We start from the raw sequence: 20,365 nt of genomic DNA on the forward strand, positions 1-20,365 counted from the left end.
TCTGTAATTGTATTTCTCAGTTAGACAAACGTATAATTGCATACATTTATTAACATGTCATTCATATGGACTGAGGGCAGCAAAGCTCTTATAAACCTACATTTAAAATTTTTCACCTAGATTCAAGATTTTCTTCTGCTCCTTAATGGGTTTTGCTATGCATTTCCTGAGATGAGGGCACCTAGCTTTGGAAGCTACTGTTCCAACCTGTGGTGGTAATCAAAAAATTCTCTAAGCTTTTTATTTCCTTCTCAAGAATATTTTTCACTTCTGGTATGTGAGAATTACAGAATTTCAAGACAGATAAAATTCTCTGATAATATATCATATTTTTATTTGTTTGTTTTCTGTTTCTTCCACCAAAAGGTAGGTTCTATAAAGTTTGGACTTCGCCCTTCTTGTTCTCCACTGGTATTCCCAGCACCTAGAACATTGCCTGAGAAACATTCCCTGCCACACTGGCCTTTCACCCAGACAGTTAGAGGAATAAGCACTGGAAGGCTGACCAAGATGTACAAAATAGTATTTGTGAAGTTGATGGCATATTTAACATATTCATGCCATACTTGAAAGTGTAGGTGACCATCTATCCTTCCCCCTACAGTTGATATTTGTTACGATTTAAATAAAAGGGTAGACCCTCAAAACAAACTCTATGGTGGCTGTTGGTACTTGGCTCCCTAGTTAAGAGAGAAACTCCATTTGACTCAGCTATATATTCCCATTCTAGGTATCTTCCTGAAAGAGTTAAAGGCATCATATTACAGAGATACATGCATGCCCACATTTATAGCAGCACGACTCATAATAGCTAACTCTTGGAAGTGGCTCATATAGCCATCAACAGATGAACAGATAAAAAATGTGGTATCTATACACTATGGAATATTACTCTGCCATAAAGAAGGACAGATCTGAGTCCTCTTTTGGAAAATGGATGCACTTTGAAGCCATAATGTTAAGTGAAATAAATCAGATACACAAGCTCATATATTGTAATTTTTCTCATATATGAGAAACTCAGAGTAAAAATAAAAGATAGACAATAGGAAGTAGGGCAATAGATCCTTCCTGGTGGGGAAAGGGACCAAGAGATGGAGACAGGGGATGGAAAAAAGGAATTGGGATGTGTTATATACAAGGGGCAACTCCATGCAAAGAGCATAAACCTTGTATACTGCAAACATGTACAAAAAAAAGAGAAGGAGATCAAAGCATGGGTGGGGGGTGAATGGAGAGAAGGGAAAGAGACGAACAAAGGGATTAAGCTGTGTCCTGTCCCTGTTCCAGCTTCCCTCAGGAATGTAAGCATTATGTGCTGCACACATGTACTAATAAACAGAAAGAATAATAAAAGGAAAAAAGGGGGTTTACTACTGAACTCTCAAGAAAATCTTAGATTCACTACTCTCATGTTACTTAGAGTGAGCAAAATGGCTTGCTTTCTAAAGGATGAAAAAATGGAAGCTAAAGTGTGTTGATCATAAATAAGATCCTCCAATCCTCAAGAACACGAGTGTATTATGACAACGTTGTGTGGACAAGCCACAAAGCAGTTAGGTGTCACGTGACATTACCCGTTGGCTCTTTCATCACATAGCCTTCAGAAAAAATGGACCCAAGAACCATGGCAGACAAGGATGCTTTCTGCTCTGTAGCACTTACTGACAGAAGGACCTTTTGTATTTTTGCTGGAAAGCAGATAAAAATTCCCATAAAATTACAACCATGTGTTTTACTGACATTAGGAACATACCAGCTTGCTAAATATGACAATATATAGCATGAGGACTTTAAAGTTTATGGATACAAAAATAATTTATGAATTAAGAGCTTCTTTCCTACCTTTGACCAGTCTTGCTGAAGTTTATCCCAGTCTGATAAAGAATCCCAGAGCAGTTGTTTGAGCTTCAGTTCAGCACTAACTTCTTCCAAAGCGTCAAACTTGGATACTTCAACCTTTAAAAATACAACAAATAAGACGTACTACTTAGTTTTCAGATATAAAGACTCTACGTTGTCTTTCTATTAGTAATTCTTGATACAGTTACGTGTGGCAGAAATCGGATCCTAAATGGGGAAAGAAATCTGCTTTCCATCCCATTCCCTTCTGCCTTGCAAGTTTTCTGCCGAGAAATCAAGGGATAGTCTTACGGCAGCTCCTTCTATATTACAAATTACATTTCTCTTGCTGCTTTCAAAATTCTTCGTCTTTGATTTTGACATTTTGATGATGACATGCTGCTGTGTGAAGGTCTCTAGATTCATATTGTTTGGAAAATTTTGGGTTTTTAAAATCTGGATATCCACTCCTCCTTCCATTCGAGAAATTATATCATTATTATTTTTTAAAAGTAAACTTCCAGCTTCGTTCTCTCTCATCTCGGGATTTGTATAATGTGTATATTGGTCTATTTAACAATGCCCTATTAGTCACTTAGGTTTTCTTCATTCTTTTTTTTTTTTTTCCTTTTTGCTCTTCTGACTGGAACATTTCAAGCACTCTGTCTTTGAATACATCAATTGTCTTTTGCTTGATTAAGTTTGCATCAGACTCTTCCAGTGAGTTATTGTGCTTCTTATCTCTGAAATTTTGGGTTGGTGTTAGTATATATATTCTTCTGTCTTCCTGTTGAACTGTTCATTTTGTTCCTGCAACACTTTTGTGAAACACATTTATGATTATTTTGAATTCTTTGTCAGTTAATTAATAAGCCTCCGCTTCTTTTGAGTCAGTTTCTGGAGACTTAATGTGTTCCTTTGTCCACGCACATAAAACAACCACCTGGTCTCTACAGCTGGCTGGGACTGTTACCAATGGCTGGGGGCCGTTCACACCTTTTCTGCCGCTGCGTCTTATTTGGACTTGTGCATATCAATTCCTAATTAGAGGGCTTTGCTAGTTTCTTTTTTCAGGAGTTCATAACCTCTTACTTCTTTTGGTGACTATCTTCTATCCTGTGGGTTCTTTGCAAGGACGTTTCCCAGCTCTTTGTATTTTAATGCAGTAGAGCCCATGTGTTGAGAGGATGCTGGGTCCCTACAGTGCTGTGAGATGGGCAAGACAGAAAGCAGTGTCTTGTGAAGTGCCCCAAAAGTCTGATCTCTGGATATGTGTGTGTTTCAGCCTTCTTGTTCTCTTTCCAGGGTGGGAAGTTAGAAGCTCTGAGTCTCCGGGTCCTACAGTGCCAGGCCAGCGGTGAGTATGCATTCATTGAAATCATTGCCTCTGTTCTCAGCAGCCCCTAAACACCTAAAATATGCTGAGTCTGGCCAGCATTCAGGTGATACAGAAGCTAATTCCTTGGGCAGCCCCCAAAAGGCTAGAATGTTGCGTAAACTCTACAAATTTTTCCCGCTCCAGACAGAAGGTGGGATTTGGGTGTTCTGCCCATTTGTTCTGTGCTGACTTGGCGGGGAGGGGGCAGAGGCCACAGCTAGTGACTGCACTCCTGCAAACAGTTGTGTTTGTTTTCACTGGCCCCCAACGTGCGGCCTTTTCCTGTCTACGCTCAAATCTAGGCAAGACAAAAAGCAGTTTCTCGCACGGCCTCCTGGGAAGCCAGAATGCCACACACCACACAGCCTCTCTTCCCCTCCTCAGGGAGGAGCTGGGACCTTCTTCCTAATCGTGGGGCCTGGTGGGGACAGTGATTAGAGAGAGGGTGTGTGATGATTCTACTGGCTTCCACATGGCTGGTCTCAAACTTGCTCATTGTGCAAGAGATGCTCTGTATTACTTCCCCCAAAAAAACCTGGTTGGTAAATTGTTGTTAAGTCAGTGTTGAACATAGGGCAGAAGAGAGGTCAAGGCCTCATACGCCACCATCTTGTGGACATCACCTGTCTGTTCCTTCTGACTCAAGGCGTGGCCACCTGTTGTAATGTTTTGTCGGGCAGTGTTTCCTCCATACCCCTCATTCCTACTACCTGCCTTCTTATAGATCAGTTAACACAGTCTGGGAATGACTTTAAACTCTAGTTCTCTCACCCACATGTCTCTTGCCTCAGGTTTTATATCACCCTCACTGCCTGGTATCAAGCTTACTACCTTTCCGGGTGTTCTACTAAGGCCTGGCCTCCGGAGTGGACAGCACAAGGGATCACATCCTGGCCGTCCACCTGGAGCTTTGGGAGAGATAGGTGCTTTCCCACACGAGGCTCAGACATGCTTCTCCAAGGCTCGTGGGAGACTAACAGCACTGTCGTCTTTACAGGGGCACCCTGGCCTTCACCATAGGAATCACTGTTTTTTCTATTCTTTTTTCTTGTTGGTCTTTATAAAAGCTGTTTGATGCTCCTGCATCTCTTCCTCTTTGCTCCCCCTACCTTTTTTTTCAACATACATCTTTCAGCTTTCAACCCTACTTTTTTGGGCCCATTTATTCTCTGGCTTAGCTGAGGATCTCTTCTTCCCTTAAATGAGCATATCAAACCAGGGCAAAGCAGGCAATATTCATGGCATCATAGCACTTACATGAATGCAAAAGAAACCTGAATCTTAGTTAACAGAAGAGGGAAGGGCTTTAATTGACCACCTTTTAAAATGTACATATATTTTAACATAGAAATAGCATTTCCTTGTCTGACAGTTTTCCATAATTCACAGTTATCTATTAATAAGGATATTTTGTCTGTCACGCACACTAATCTTTGAACACAGAGAAAGCAGGAACAATTTTCTATTTGAGACTATTCCTAACATAGTGACTAGCACAACATTGTCTAAACATTGATTATTTACAGTCACCTTGTTTAAAGTGCTTACACATAAATACCATTTCTATGTCTATAATTTATTTTATATTATTAATATGTGGGCTTTTTTATTTTATTTTATTTTTTTTTGAGGCAGGGTCTCCTGATGCAGTTCAGGCTGGCCTTGAACTTACTAGGTAGACAGGCTGGCATCAAACTCATGATGATCCTCCTGTCTCAGCCTCCTGACTGCTGAGATTACAGACATGAGCCACAACGCCCAGCCTATATACTATACTATGTCCTATATATACTATACTATTCCATGTCCATATTTAAAAACAGATGTATTGCTCTATCATTACCTTGAAATTCTTCTGGTAGGATTTATACTGAAAGGCACGTTTTTGAAGATCATCTATAACATACTGCAGGTCTGCCAGTGTGACCTTGATTTTGTCTTGGTCAGCAGTAATATCCAGAATCTGTGGATCCTGTAAAATTAAGAGAGTTGTTGCTTAGGCATTCCTACTTTTAAGTTAAATTAATTTATAAACATTTTGAGATTGGATTTTTTTCTAATTCTCTCTTGTCTCTGATTTTGAAACTATGTTAACATAGTTACTTCTCTTGAATTTTAAATGAATGCATATACACTGTAAACAGCAGAGAATTGAATAAAGAGATGACATGGGCATGGCATTGCTTTTACACAGTATCTAGTATATTCTCTCTTTCATTCCCTGTACTTCTTCAGCCAATATGACTTCAGGTAAGGGGAGGTCAGTGCGACAGGGGAGATAAAGTGATATGATATAAGGAAGTAATGGGATGAAAAAGCCTTTTGAATTACGAGAGGAAGTCTAAGCATAGTAAGGAAAAGTACACTCAGTTCCTTGTACTATACTATGTCGTCTTGGAACATGTTTCTGATACCAGGTGTGTGCCATTTTTTCTTTGCACACTAAAGCAAACAATTAGTTCTGCAGCAGACAATAACCAAGTGTCCTCTGACCCAGTGCAGTACTGACATTATTCCATGGAGATAGTGATGGTGAGCGCTCAGCCCAAGACTTCCTCCCCACTTCAGATGCCAAACGTAAGATGCAGGTTGTTTACCTTTGCTTTTGACTGACTGGGTACATATTAGGGTTTCTATGATCCTTTCCTTAAGTTCAGTTACTTTGCTATAGTGGCTCACAGAATTTAGGTAAAGACTTGCATTTACCAGTTTATTATAAAGCACAGAACAATGGAGGAAGATGACGAGATATATGGGGTGTGGTAGGGGAGAGGTCATGGAGCTTCCATGCCCTCCCTGGGCCATCACCCTCAGGGAACCTCCACCTACTCTGCAAGCCTTGTGCTTTTGTGGACAGAGTATTGCACAAATGATGAAAACACAGATAATTATGTTCAAATATGATGAGATCTGACCTAATGCTAGCAGACTGAGTGGGAGGGCCAGCCAGGCCAGCCCAGCTTCTTCTTGACCTCTGTACGGCATCGCTTCCTCCTATGACACAGGATCCCTCCTCCAATGGGGGTCTTGCCCAAGTCCAAGACAGACATGAGGGGAAGATTAGAGTGTAATTTTAGTTTCTAACTCCACCTTGGGGAAGAGAGATACTAGTTTCTATGGCCTGTCTTGTAAGTAAAAGTGGGCAAAAGAACATTGGAGAGAGACTTTGCTTTCTGAGGTCTGCTTCAGAGATCTAAAGCACTTCAACACTGTAATGAAAGACTGTCTTTCTTCTTCACTGAACTACAGTTGTTTGAAAGCTTCTTTGAGAGCCAAGGTCAAAATGGCAGGTGATTTAACCTAATTATTTGGGTCATTTAGGAAATAAGGAGGGAGTTGGGAAGCCAGGGATGTAGACAAATCTATCTATCTATCTACCTACCTACCTATCTATCTACCTACCTGTCTATCTATCATCTGTCTATCTATCTATCATCTATCTATCATCTATCTATTATCTATCTATCTATCTATCATCTATCTCTCTATCTATCTTATAGTATCATCACAAGGAGGAAGAGAGAAGAATGAAAATATAAATGTCAAAGCAAATGTCTTCTGGATGACATTTTGGGGTTAAAACTCCAGTGGGCTGGGAATAGAATAATAGTTCAGGAGCAAAGTAAAAGCACATAATTGTATTACAGAGAAGCTGAGAAAACTGGAGAACTTTGAGAACTACTATAACTATCAGTGCTTGGGAAGGCCAGTTATTCTGTCTCTTGTTCAGTATGGCCCTGCATCTGAAATGTCAAAGTGCTTGAGATTAGATAAAGCTAAGGTCAGTGTCCAGGCAGAAAGTGTTGACATCTGAGTACCTTGAGGCTGTGCTTTGTTGGAGGCCATGTGCTCTCACGTGTCATGGGTCTGGCAGTGGGGACTATTGAGACCTGGTGACCCAGGAGAGATCCCAGCCCAGGATGAGAAAGTCACAGATTATGTGAGACTAAGACATGGAAGAATAATGCACTGTAGCCAACACTCCTGGAGCTTAAAGAAGCAGGAAGGACCCTTAGCTATCAGCTGACTGGGATGACCAAGCTCAGCCTAATAATGTGCAATGGAAGCTCCTATGGTCCAGAAGGTCACACAGGGACAGGGTACCCTTCTTTCCCATCCACCATAAGGAAAGAGAAGAGGTGGAGGGATGGCAATGCCAGAGGTAGGAGGAGCCAGAGGCAAGGATGAAGAAATGCCCCCCAGGGAGCTAGATTTTAAATGGAACTGAAATCTATCAAAAGCAGCCACGTTAGAATAAAACAGCATTTCAAAATGAAATAAATGATCAGTTGTCACATTTAGGGTTTCTCCCCAAATTTTCTCCAGCAGTATGAGTAGGGGTCTTGATGGCAAGATCGCATTCACAGAAATAATGAAGTTATAGTTCTTTGCCCAAGAGTGACAGGAAATTCACTCAAGCCTTGTACAGAAGAAGCACTTGTTAGAGACACCCATGCTGCCATTTTTGTGTATTTGCATCATGCTATTTAAAGTACATTATTATGCGGAGAGCACATTCTGGCATTTTGCTCTCTCTAATGATCTGTCTATAGTTTTCTGTGCATCAAGGATAATTGTTCATATTTTTAAATAGTCTGCTGCGCATAGAATATAGCATAGGGCATAGTGATTAACATCAGACTATGAAAAGCACACTGCTTAAGTTTAAATCCTGATCACACTATTTATTATCTATGTGACCATGGGAAAGTCACTTAACCATCTTATGCCTTAATTTCTTTCTCTATAAAATGTTGATGATAAAACCTTATAAGCATTTTGAGTAAACCAGTTAAGTCATTGAACACATATACAAACTCTCCCAGAAGCATTATTCATCTTTGCCAAAAATTTTAAACAACTGTCATATCCATCAGTCAAGGAATAGGTAATGAAAATGTGAAATATGATGAAATACTATTTACAACAAGTGTGGATAAACTACGTCCACTTACATTTACATGGGCAAATCTCAGGAATATATCAAAATAAAGCACAGGTCATGCTGTATGATTCTAGTTAATTGAAGCTCAGAAACAGGCAAAACTGATTTATGACATTAGAATTCAGGGTAGTAGCTGCCTTTGGAAAGGAGGAAAGGATTCATGCTTAGGAGAGGACACCAAAGGCACCAGTACCGCTGTGGCTCTTGTCATGAGCAGGGGGTACGTGGATGTGTTCACTTTCTGATAATTCACTGAGGTACACAGTTGCTACAGTTGTGTGGACTTTTGTTTATGAGAAAATGCAAACACACAGATACTTCAATACAAATGCAAAAACAATGTTAGATCCTTAGAATGGTGCTTGACAAACAATAAGCATCTGTTACTGCTTTCACTGTTTCCATGTTGATGCACTTAAATGTATGTTGCAATTTTTAATGTCTATGGTGCATTCCCTTGAATGGATGTGCCTTTATGTATTTTATTAGTCTTCTATTGAGGGACATTGAGGGTTTTTTTGCCAATTTGAAAAATTTTAGCATAAATTCATGATTTTATGATATTGTAGTAAAATATAATCAATGTTAAATAAAAGAACGAATCATTACTAAAATCATACATTCAGGCACACTTAAGAATTACTACGGGGTTGGGATGTAACTCAGTGATAAAACAATTGCCTCACGTGTATAAGAACCTGGGTTCAATCTCCAGAACAATGTGGAAAAAGGATCACCTAGGTGTCTACTCTGGATCTTTTCTATTGTAAATTAATCAAATGATCTCTCCATTACCATTTATCACTTTATATTATGACTCTAAAGTGGTGTTTTTTAATATGTTAAGCAAACTTTAACATTGTGACAACAGTTCTAAAATGTTCTAGCAAGTAGTAAAAAACACCTATTTGAAAACAATAAAAGCTAGGAGGAATAGAACTCAATCTGCATATAAGCTTTGCTTGAGATAGTTTAAAATTTACTAAGTAAAAAGAGATCCAGAACTGCTTTAATGATAAATAGCAACCCAACAACACTGAGTGGTTAGAATAAAAATTGAAAAAGTTAATTCTGTTAAAATAAAGTATATTCCAAAAAATGGTTTGAAGGATAGGTGTTAGATGTTCTCCCCACCAAAAACTAAGCATGTGAGGTGAAGTACAGGTTCATTGTCTCAGTACCTTTCACAATGAATACATATATCAAAATATTATATACTATAAATATATACAATTTTATTTGTCAATTATATCTTAACTTTTAAAATGAATAGTTAAAGTTTACATGGAGTATTATCTTTTAATTCTGGTTAGGTTACCTGGACTTGCAGCTTTATTTCATTCACTTCATTGTTTAGCTCTTCAAGATCTCTACCCAAATGCTGACAAAATTGCTTAATGCTTGTCTCTCTATCACCCACTGACTTATCAATGGCGTTCCGAACAGCGGTAATGGACGGTTTCATAGTGGCAAACACAGCAAAGTCTTCAGGAGGTGTGGGCACCTGATACTGGTCAATAAGCTTGTACATTTGGACCACTATGTTCCCTTCATCTTCGAGGCTTTCGATCTAAATAGAAACATTGGTTGCTCATTAAATACAGGAGAGTCCCAGTCTGTCCTTTTCAATTTTGGCTAATAGGAGCAGCTGCTATGCAATATAAACATTAAGCTGTGGAGAGTAAGTGTGTGAGGAGTGCATTTAATGTTGCAATCCAACCTGGTAAAGTTGGCTGGATCGTAAGTATAAGGTCTTCAGACCCAGGAAGTAAGTGGTCAGAGTTGAGCACAATTAGCAGGGCTCTTAAAATTATTTATCTCCCTCCCTCCCTCTCTATCGTTTTCTATCAGCATTAACAAGTGCCAGTATCTAAAGTTTTCCAGACAATAATGTGCTGTGAGGATGCTGGGCTGTAATATCTGAGCTTCCCTGCGTGCGGGCCGAGCAGTGAGTGTCTCAGAGCAGCTCCTGACTTGTATGCAGCTGTGTTCCAGGATGCTGAGGTTTAGAACCCACATCTATGGTTGTTTAGTAAATTACTATGTCCAAATGACTACTCAACATCTTCACTTTGATGTCTTATCTTTAGTGGAGAGTGTATTTCCTGTCTTTTCTACTTTTCTGGCAAGAGATTTCCCCAATATTGGGGGAGAGGAAATCTCCTGCCTCCAATCCTAGCAGAGGTTGTAGAGGAAGCTGTCATGTCCATACTGCTTGACCCACTCTGCTCGGCCCCGGCTGAACCAGGCGGCCTCACGTTGGGACCTAGACAACCTCGCTCAGCCTGACCCTTCTCTTGAATACAACAAGGGTTTAGACTGCAGCTGTTTCCAGAGTTTGTTTGGTTTTGTGTGGAAGCAGAAATCAGGTCATGAGATCATGGTAGAGAGGCTTTTAGAGACATTTCAACCAGTAACTTGCATGGTACTGCCCTAGAAAACTTGTTAACTCGGTCTGCAGAGCCTGTGCCCAGCGTTTCTGCTTCAGGATGCCTGGGGTGCATCCAAGAAAGTGCATTCTAATAAGCTCCACGCTGTGTTGATGCTACTGGCTCGGAGAACATCTTTTGAAAAATCAGTGTTCTAGAGATGAGAGAAGAGGAGGGACCGTTTTGGTTTCTCTGTGGCTGTAAGTCCACAGTTCCCGCCCTTTGCAAAGGACTGACTTTCTTATCTTTGGAGCTAAGCAAACTTAGAATCAATTCCCCCATTTTTCTAAGCTATCTGTGACTTTTCCTTACTTTCAACAATGTTCCTGACATCTCTCCACACAGGATCTGTTCATTTTCCTGTATTTCTTTGCATTTTGGCTAAGCATAGATCTAGGTTTCCCTGGGAGCATCTTGTTTTGCACCTACTGTCTTGGGTTAATAATTAATAATGTCTCTTTTTCTCAAAAAAGGTTCTGATCAGACAGTGAATTATGCAATCTACCCAACCTATACTGATGTGATACCATTATCAACCCATTCACTACAGAAACATTCAAAAAGCTACCGCAGCCTCCTTTCCCCTCATCTAGCTGTCCAGAAACACCTCTATCATTTATACCTTCTCTTCTGTCCTTGAAAATAATGCTTTAGTTTTCTGAACGAAATATTCTTTCTCCATAACATGTTCCAACTGTCAGATCCTGCTTTTGTTATCTTACCTTGTGTATTTCCCCTCTGCCTGGTGTTACTACCCAAATGTTTGATGTATTTTACGACATAGCTCACCTACCTCATCTTTTACAAAGCCTGCTGTGACCCATAGGCAAGTATGACCACACTCTCCCCATTTGCTACTACAGTATTTTGTACCTCTACTCATTGGATAACAATTGCTTTCATTTTAGACTTTGTGCCCCTTGAAAACAGGTTTGTTTGACACTGCAATCCTTGCACTCTGCTACGTGGGTGCTCACTAAATATGCTGACTGAACAGATAAGATGCTAGAAAGATCTTGGCATAGAACATATCCCTAAAGCACGGGCAATTCCCTGAGATGGGACACAGTCTAGCTTTTCCTCTTTCTTTCTTTTTTTTTAACCTCATAAGTATTTAGTGTTTTATTTTAATGCCGTTAATGATGTTTAAGTTAAAACTACAAAATTATGTTTATGTCTTCTATTGTCTTTTCTCAAGGAAGTTTAACTGGCATTTAAAAATAACTTTAAATAACACGTAGTTCCTCCCGGGGCTGGGGATTTAGCTCAGTGGCAAAAGCGCATGCCTGGCAAGCGCAAGGTCATGAGTTTGGTTCCCGGTACCGGAGAAAAACCAAAACAACAACAACAAAAAAAACACGTAGTTCCTCTTTTTACAAGATTTTCTCCCAAAGAATCTTGAGTAATAATTTTAAAGGTAATATGAGTTACAGCTGAACAGCTTTAATTGTTTTCAGAGTACAATAAAAACATGTTAACACATTCTAACAAGGCTGAAATATTTATAAATGCTTTAAGTGCAACTCTTCACAAATCACTCTATTTTCATAAGATTTAAATGAATAGTTTTTAAGAGATAAGCTCACTGTGATTACATGGTTAATTCAGCATGGTTAGCTAACAGCTTGTTATTCCTGAGGTATAATGACCCTAACATGCTAAGTATGCGATCAAAGATGTTATTAAGAGAAAACAATTAAGACATGGACCAGGAAGGCAACAAAAAGCAAACTAAAACAAAAAGTCCAAGCAAATGGAAAGTCATGATTTGCAAAACATATACTGTAAGAGTGTAAAAAGCCACAAACAGATCCTACTGAAGAATTGTAAAAAGTATTTGATCAAATCATTTTTGAGATTTTTGAGGTACATCTTTAGTATTATAATTTTTTTATAAAATATAAACTGTTTTACCAAAAATATTTATACATTCTGTTACAATATATTGCTTTTGCCCTCGGTAACTGCCAATATAAAATCTGGATCCAGTGGCCTAAAATATACAAATGCACTTAATGTAAATGCTGGAGTCTGAGGTATCTGCTTGGCCACTGTACAAAAGTGATGAAGTGGTGAAATTAAATAAGGAGCCTACAACTTTCATGTACACATGTCACAGCATGTATACAATGATAATCCCCATGATTTAACAGAGACAGTTTGCTTCTACAGCAGACACAAGAACAAATGCACTAGGCTGATAACTGTAGAACATATATTAAAAAAGGGACAACCCGCTTACTGACTTTGGAAGATCTGACAGTCTAGTTTTTCTGCATGACAGCGACTTCCTGTTCTGGAATCACACAGTGAAGCAATTTACCTTCTACAGCCATTAATTATATGTGGTCCTACATTCTCGATAGTTTACAGAACTGAAGGGAGGATCTGAATCTATTTACTAGACATTTAGAATCCATACTGGAAAGGAGAGATTCCTCTCTCTGTGGCTGGCAAGACTTGTATCTTGGAAGCTGCTCTTGTGGCCAGTTTTGCCACTGGAGGTTGAAGCAGCAGCAGGAGCTTGTCTGCAGGGGGAGAGAAGGAAGCCGACTCCCAGAGAGATGTAGAAAGGAGAGATGGGGAGACAGGACCACTTGCAGTTCCTAGAGCTGTCCTATCCTGCTCTGGTCACTTCCCTCTTCACTGGGGAGAGGGGCTCCCTTGAGACACTTCGAATTCTTAAATGGGGACCTGATTTTGGCCCAAGATAGCTGTAGTAGATTTTGGACATTTATCAAAAAAGCTTAATGAATACAAATTATGATAAATGCTTAGCATCTTTAGACTCTCGGGATGATATGTATAGACGAATATCAGAAAACCCACAGTTACAACCGAAGGTGCTGTTCTTGAATGACAAGATGGTTAGTTTGTGGGCACGTAAAACAGCCCTTGCTATTAATTTTGTCGATGATCTATAACAAAGGGTCCAGTTGTTAACAACGTATTTCATTCAGTTTATAGTTTGATTTGTAACATTTCAATTTTCAGGTATTTAAGAAAAAAAATGTATCTTTATTTCAATGCCAAACTGATGTGAACAAAAATTAATGAAAAAAAAAAAAAAAGACTACTGAAGTCAAATGCTAGACTCTTCCACAGGGAAGAGCCTGGGAAACTAAATTTCCAGGAAGAAAGATGCAAGAGACAAAGGAATGAGTGCTGCATGTGTGTGAGTGTGTGCATGAGAGAGCGAGAGAGTGGGCAGGGAGAGAGAGAGAGAGAGAGAGAGAGAGAGAGAGAGAGAGAAACTGATACCTGTCCCCATATCTACTTTTTGCCACCATTAAGCTAGTTTGGGTTGAGTTTTCTTCATTCTTTAAAAAAGTTTCCTGACTATTATAGAGATACAGGTCAAGGGTTAAGACTCTCATTATAACTACTATCTGAATTAACGTTGTATTACCAGTACTAAAAATTAGAATTGCAATAAACTATGGTTGAGAATAGTGGCTTTGCAACCAAAGAGGCCCAAATTTATTCTTTTCCTTTTAAAGAGCAAAGAACAAAAACAAAATAACACAAACAAAGACAAAAACAGTAAAAATGATACAGAACCCCCCCAAAAAAAGATGACAGGAAATTAACAGTGGTTGTTGTATTACATATTGTCATCTTCAAAGTAGTTGCTCAGATGACCAGATATAGGCATGCAAGATTGATCAAATAATTAAACATTAACTCTTCCTTTCAATAAACCAGTAGAAACTAGTAGTACAACTGTCTTAGCTATCTTGTGTGTGTGTGTATATATATATATATATATTTTTTTTTTTTCTTTTTTTAAAAATTCCAGCTTCACCACATAAAAGCGCTGTGTTCTTGGGCAACATAACCTATTTTAGCCCCACTTTTCCTCATCTATCTTTATAGAAGGATAAAGATTCTTTATACTGCTCAAGCTTTTAGAAGGATTAAAAATATAATGCATGTAAAAATTTAACACAGTGCCTGACTACTAGTCATAGTTTGGTAAATGTCAGCTGGTATTATTGCTGTAGTATAGGGCATCCATTTACTTTGGAAGTGTCTGTGATATTTGGCAGTCATTTCTTGACCTTTAGAGCCTCATTGTTTCTTATTATGTATCTTCCTTTCCTACCATAAAGTCTGGAATACTAAATTGTAGGAGAGAATCAACTCACCCGTTCCTGAATTTCATCAAGAAATACTAAGCTATTGACATATTCTATGGTAGTAGTGGGAATAAACTCAAGCTTATACTCTGCATCTTGTGCCTCAGAGATAATAGCATCCACTTTTTTCTTGCTTAATTGAGGAAGCATAATATTTAACACCTAAGAAAGAAAAAGAAAATGGAAATTGTTAAGGTTCACATCTAGATGTCCCCCAAGAGTCTCATGTGTGTAACTGCAGGGATTTTGGAAGACTATTGGACAATGGGGCCTCTATGGCTGACTTGTTTGGGGGAGGTGAGGCCGGCTCGGGGAGGGAGGTTGCTGGGGATGGGACCGGGAAGGCGGTAGCCCTGGCCAGGCTCCCTTCTTTGTCTGCTTCCTAACCACCATGATGTGAGCAGCTTTCCTCTGCCCAGGCCCTTCCACCCCGCCAATGACATGCAAAGCCTGAAACTTTTGAAACGTGAGCCAAAATAAACTTCTCCTCCTCTACACTGTGGGTGTAGCCTATTTGTCCACCACTGAGGAAAGTGGCTAAGCCAGGAGTCAGATACTGGGCTATTTTACTATTCATTTTAAACAAATCCTACCTGGACATTTGTTAAATGAGTGGGTTTTGGAAACAATAGTGCATATGAAAGGGGATCTTTTTTCTCATTAAATCATTACTAGTCAAATGAACAAACAGAAGGTCAGATTTTGAAGATCATCTGTAGAAAAAATTAGGTTGCACAGCTTAATACAGGGTTTGCCTCAATGCTTTGATACCTTACAAATGTGGTTTCTGAACACTTCTTTGTCCTATGTAGTGGACATGTCGTGCTGCCCTCTTGAGCATTAATCCTATTCCTTTCCTGTTGCATGGAGGTATGTGGTTTGGGGACCATTGATTTTGCCTTCCAATTTGAGCCCGTGCTCCTCTGGCCAAAGGGATCAATGAGAAAGAAGTCTAGGACTTGTTTACTCCGAACACCTAATCTCTCCTTCTCTTTATTTGTACACAGACAAAGAGCTAAGTAACTGGTGAAGCTTTCAATATCCGCCTCATGAATAGGAGGGAACGCATGCTTCAGGATGAACATGACCCATGGGGATCCCAGAAAAAAAGAGAAGAATTCAGGTCCTTCGTAACATCACTGGGTCACTAGATGAAACCTCCCTGATGTTCATCAATTTCTGGGCTTTTTAGATGTATAAACCATAAATTTCTGATTGTTTACGCCAGTTTGAGTTTAGTTTTCTCTGTCTTGGAATACAGTAGTGCTAAAAATGTTTGTTGATATTGAATTTGCTCTAATTACATGTATTTTTTTAAACATGTGAAGATGCAAAGCTTTAGAAGAAATCTCAATGTCACACAACTAATTACTGACAGACCCCTAGTTACCGACTGGCACTCAGGTACTCAGTCTTTTATATAATGCTCCATCTTCTGTCACGTACACCAGGAGTCAGCAAAGGTTTTCCATAAGGTCAGATAGCAAATATTTCAGATTTGTAAGCCATATAGTCTCGGTTACATCTACTCAGCTCTGACTACGGAGTGCAAAAGCAGCCGCAGACAATAGGCAAACAAATATGCAAAGCAAGAAGCTGACTGTATTTCCCTTGAATTCTCCAATCTCTGTTTTATACCACTGTCTCTTGGAGACCTTTGAAAACATACAGGTATATGCTGGCTCCAAAGGAAATTACTATGTTGGTTGTGTAAATTATTCTAGACCTTTAGGGACATTTCCAATGAGGAAATGGTCCATTAAACTTGACCTCAGTCTCCTAAAATCAACATCATTCCCACTAAGACACTGGGATGTTACAGCGGTATCTCTCCTCAGGAAGCACTGAAATACTCCACCAAGGAAAAGCAAGCAAGGGTAAGAACCTGGCTTTAGGCTTGCAGTCCCTCTCACTTCTCAGCTAAAAGCTGACTCTGCTTATGACAGGAAGAATATGGACTTTTTCTTATAAATTAAAAATGAACAGCAGTCTTATGTTAATTTCAATACTTGCAACGTAAGAAGATCAGTATAGTTTTATTTTTGCAGTAGAAAAAAATGAAATTATTGTAAAGACTATAATTAAAAATTCTCTTGGTTCATAGTTACCTCCAGGCATCGCAAAGGTGATGGAATTAGTTTTTCTTTTAGTTGTTTAGTGTCAATGAGCAACAATCCTACATTTCTGGTGGGTCTTAGAGCCACCGCATCCTTGTGCTGTTTGTGATATTTTTCCAGTTGTTCACTAAAGTATTTCACATCTGCATAAAATAAGTCACATAAATTATAAAATACACTGGATTTGGGAGGATCATTACAAAATATATTAAAACTCATGGCATTAATAAATTTACACATTTATAATGTTACTCTCCATACTGTGTAACTCTAAAGTATTAATTGAGAATGCTTTATAATGTTTTATTCTTATAATAAAATGCCATATTTTACAATGGAAATATGTTTTCTGGTGCCCAGGAAGCGATGAGAGATCAGACTAACATCTTCTAGCATATTTTTTTTTCTTGTACTTTATTGCCCTTCACAGATATGCGTTTTAACAAATTGAAGATTTGTGGCAACACTGAGTTGAGTGAGTCTACTTTGTTCCATTTTTTTCAGTAGCTCAGATGATTGTTAACATTTTTTAGCAATAAAACATTTTAAAATTAAGTTATATATATTGCTTCCTAGGCATAGGCTATCACACACTTAATCTCTACAGTAGAGTATAAACATCACTTTTATATGCACTACGAAGTGAAAATCTGTGTGTGACTTGCTTCATGTGATAGTCACTTTACTGCAGTAGTTTGGACTGAATGCAGTATCTCTGAGATATGACTGTAATATTACATGAGAGGTTCTAGCCTAAAATGGAATAGATTCTAGGCATAGGTTGGTTTGAAGTTGCGCTTAATTGAAGAATTCTCCCACATGGTACCTGAAAGTAAAGCATTTTGAGGATATTCCTAATAAAATTTGGAACATAAAACCTCAAGTGTAGCTAAGTTATCTGTGTCCCTCTTTCCAACACCTCTCTGGCATTCTTGTACCTTACGTCACAGTAAAGGAATTTGTCAATTTGCATCTGGCATAGGCTGCAGCTGCATTATAATGATCTTCCTGCCTCTGTTTCCCACCCGACCTCCCCACCATTACCCAGAGCCAATGAAAACTTGATTATCCTTGAATATATTTTTATCATACCACTGGCCAAAAACAACTCTTTCTAATGCATATGCAATCCCAAACTCTTACGCTCGTCTTTCAAACTCTTTCAGCGTTAAAGGATCTACTTGACTACGCTGGTGTTTGGATTAGGCCTACTTTGTGCAAGGAAATGCCAGGCCCTGTGCCTTAGTGCTACCACGATGCTATGCATCCTGTCCCTATCTGACCAGCGTATACTACATCTGCGTGGACAGTGTGGCCAAGGAACGATGGTGAACTGTTTTGTTTTCTAAATAGGGTCCCATTTTGGTCTCTATTTTTTTTTTTTTTATTTTAGAGAGAATAATGAAAAAAGAACAATAGCAAAATATCAACAACATAGACAAAAACAAAACAAAGCAAAAGCAGTAAAAATCATACAGGGTTTCAGAACAAAATGATAGGAATTAACAGTGGCTGTTATATTACATATTGTTATCTTCAACGAAACTGCTCAGATTACCAAATATAAGAACGCAAGATGGATCAAACCATTAAAAATAAAAATAAAAAATAAAAACAAAAAAAACCCATTAGAAATGATACAGAGTTTCACTAGACAAGATGGTAGGAATTCACCAATGATTGTTATATGGTCTCTTTCTTAAGTGTCTTAAAAAACAGACTGTTTCAGACTTTTAAAATGTAAGGGACATAATAAACCAGATATAATGCCCGCTCTTAAGCAAGATCATGGGTGAACCATCTGTAAATTGCTTTACTTGGGGGAATTTTAGACATGGAACAAGTTTAACAATTATATAACAATTCCTTAAACAATTAACAAATTCTTTGGAAAGGATGTGGCACTGTTATTCTGGTTCTGTAGGAACTTTTTGGGGATGAATATTGAATCATTTAACTTAAAGATGGTATGACTGATTTAAAATACTTCAGCATTATAAAAAAAGGGTTAACAGGAACTTTATTGAACTTTATTTAATGGAATTGGTAGAGGCATGTGTATATTCCTTTAAACTCCTTACCATATATAGAATTTAGAGTGTTAGCAGTAATAAAACTTCATACTAAAAAAGTAAGTCCTTAGGGACAATAGCTTTCCATAATTTCCCAAAATAAAACAACAGTAGTGAATAAAAGACAAAGGAAGAAAGTAATTCTATGGAAAACAACCTAGAAATGAATATGTATTTGTCTTTTGTTGGGATTTCTTTTGCACTACCATTTCTGCCACCAAATACTAACAAACTGAAACCTAGGCTACAAATTTTGGTGTCCCCATAAAAAAAATAATTAGCAAGAACAAACAGAGAACTTACCAGGTTCCTGAAGTTTCAGAGCTTGTAAATCTAAACTTTCATTTTCCCTAAAGAATATCTGGAACCTTTCAAATGTAGCTGCATATAAGCGGGCAGATTCAAATGCGGCATGAATGGTTTCCTAAATGTTATGAACAAACAAACAAACAAGTTTTACTAAAGTAGAATTCAACTTGGTATAGTTACACACACACACACACACACACACACACACACACACACGCACCACATGGCTTCTCCATGTCAAACAGTATGCTTTGACTTGGGGATATACTGATAAGGAAAGATATCCTCTTTGATATCAAGGACCAATTAATGGATTTAAAAATGTAAACATTTAAAATTCATCTACAAATCTGACTTTTGAGGAATTTATTCTTTATGATCGAAAGTACACTTGTAATTTTTGCTGCTTCATAGTGAACACATATATCACTAGGAAGCATTTGGCAAAGTGGCAAACCCTGTTTGTTTTTTAAACTGCAAATTTTATGTCTTAGTTGAAATGTTTTTGGGCAAAGGCAAGATGGTTTAGCATGCCTAAAAAAATCACTTGCTGATCTTACTGTCAAATTCTTCATATTTGTCCTAGTAAAAACCATTCCCTTTTATATGTTTTTTTTTTTTTTTTTTCCCCAGTAATGGGAATCAATCTCAGGACCTTGTGCTTGCCACTGATAGCGCTTGTACCACTGATCTGTATCCCCAGCACCATTTCCTTTAGGTTTGACTCCAATTCTCTCTTCCTACAAAAGCTCCCCCCCCCGCCCCCAGGACAATTATATTTCTCTTATCTCAGTCCTTTATCACCTGTGTCAGTATATATTATCACGTTTGGTGCCTATGAAAGGTAGTAAGGATTTGTTTGTTCTTGATCCATGACTCCCTGGCTTATTCCCTACATTACCCTTGTATTTCCTATTACGGCTTCTTGAAAATGCACAGTAATTCTCAGGGAAAACTAGAGAGGATTAATGTAATTGCTCAGATGCAACACACCAGTGTTAGGGAAAGTGGTTCAGAGTAATGCTTCATAGATGGTAGGCTACCAGTAGAAAGTTTAATTACAAAGACTAGAAAACACCTCATACATCTGTATTTGTAATTTGTTCATTTATTTCCTTTTACTAAACTCCCATG

At 38.4% G+C, this 20,365-nt stretch overlaps 1 protein-coding gene across 1 annotated transcript in view; it reads right to left on the reverse strand.

Annotated features, from left to right (window-relative positions):
• The window catches only part of Dnah6 (dynein, axonemal, heavy chain 6), a 213,410-nt gene that overhangs the window by 148,516 nt on the left and 44,529 nt on the right, over positions 1-20,365 (reverse strand). Inside the window, exons 12-17 of the mRNA XM_005385447.2 lie at positions 19,226-19,346; positions 16,842-16,993; positions 14,743-14,895; positions 9,484-9,735; positions 5,064-5,192; positions 1,846-1,959 (exon numbers count right to left, since the gene is read on the reverse strand). Coding sequence (XP_005385504.1) covers positions 1,846-1,959; positions 5,064-5,192; positions 9,484-9,735; positions 14,743-14,895; positions 16,842-16,993; positions 19,226-19,346 — 921 coding nt within the window. The remainder of the gene's footprint in view (positions 1-1,845; positions 1,960-5,063; positions 5,193-9,483; positions 9,736-14,742; positions 14,896-16,841; positions 16,994-19,225; positions 19,347-20,365) is intronic.

Source organism: Chinchilla lanigera, unplaced genomic scaffold, assembly GCF_000276665.1.
Source record: "Chinchilla lanigera isolate Chin_1 unplaced genomic scaffold, ChiLan1.0 scaffold00023, whole genome shotgun sequence".
NCBI lineage: Eukaryota > Metazoa > Chordata > Mammalia > Rodentia > Chinchillidae > Chinchilla > Chinchilla lanigera.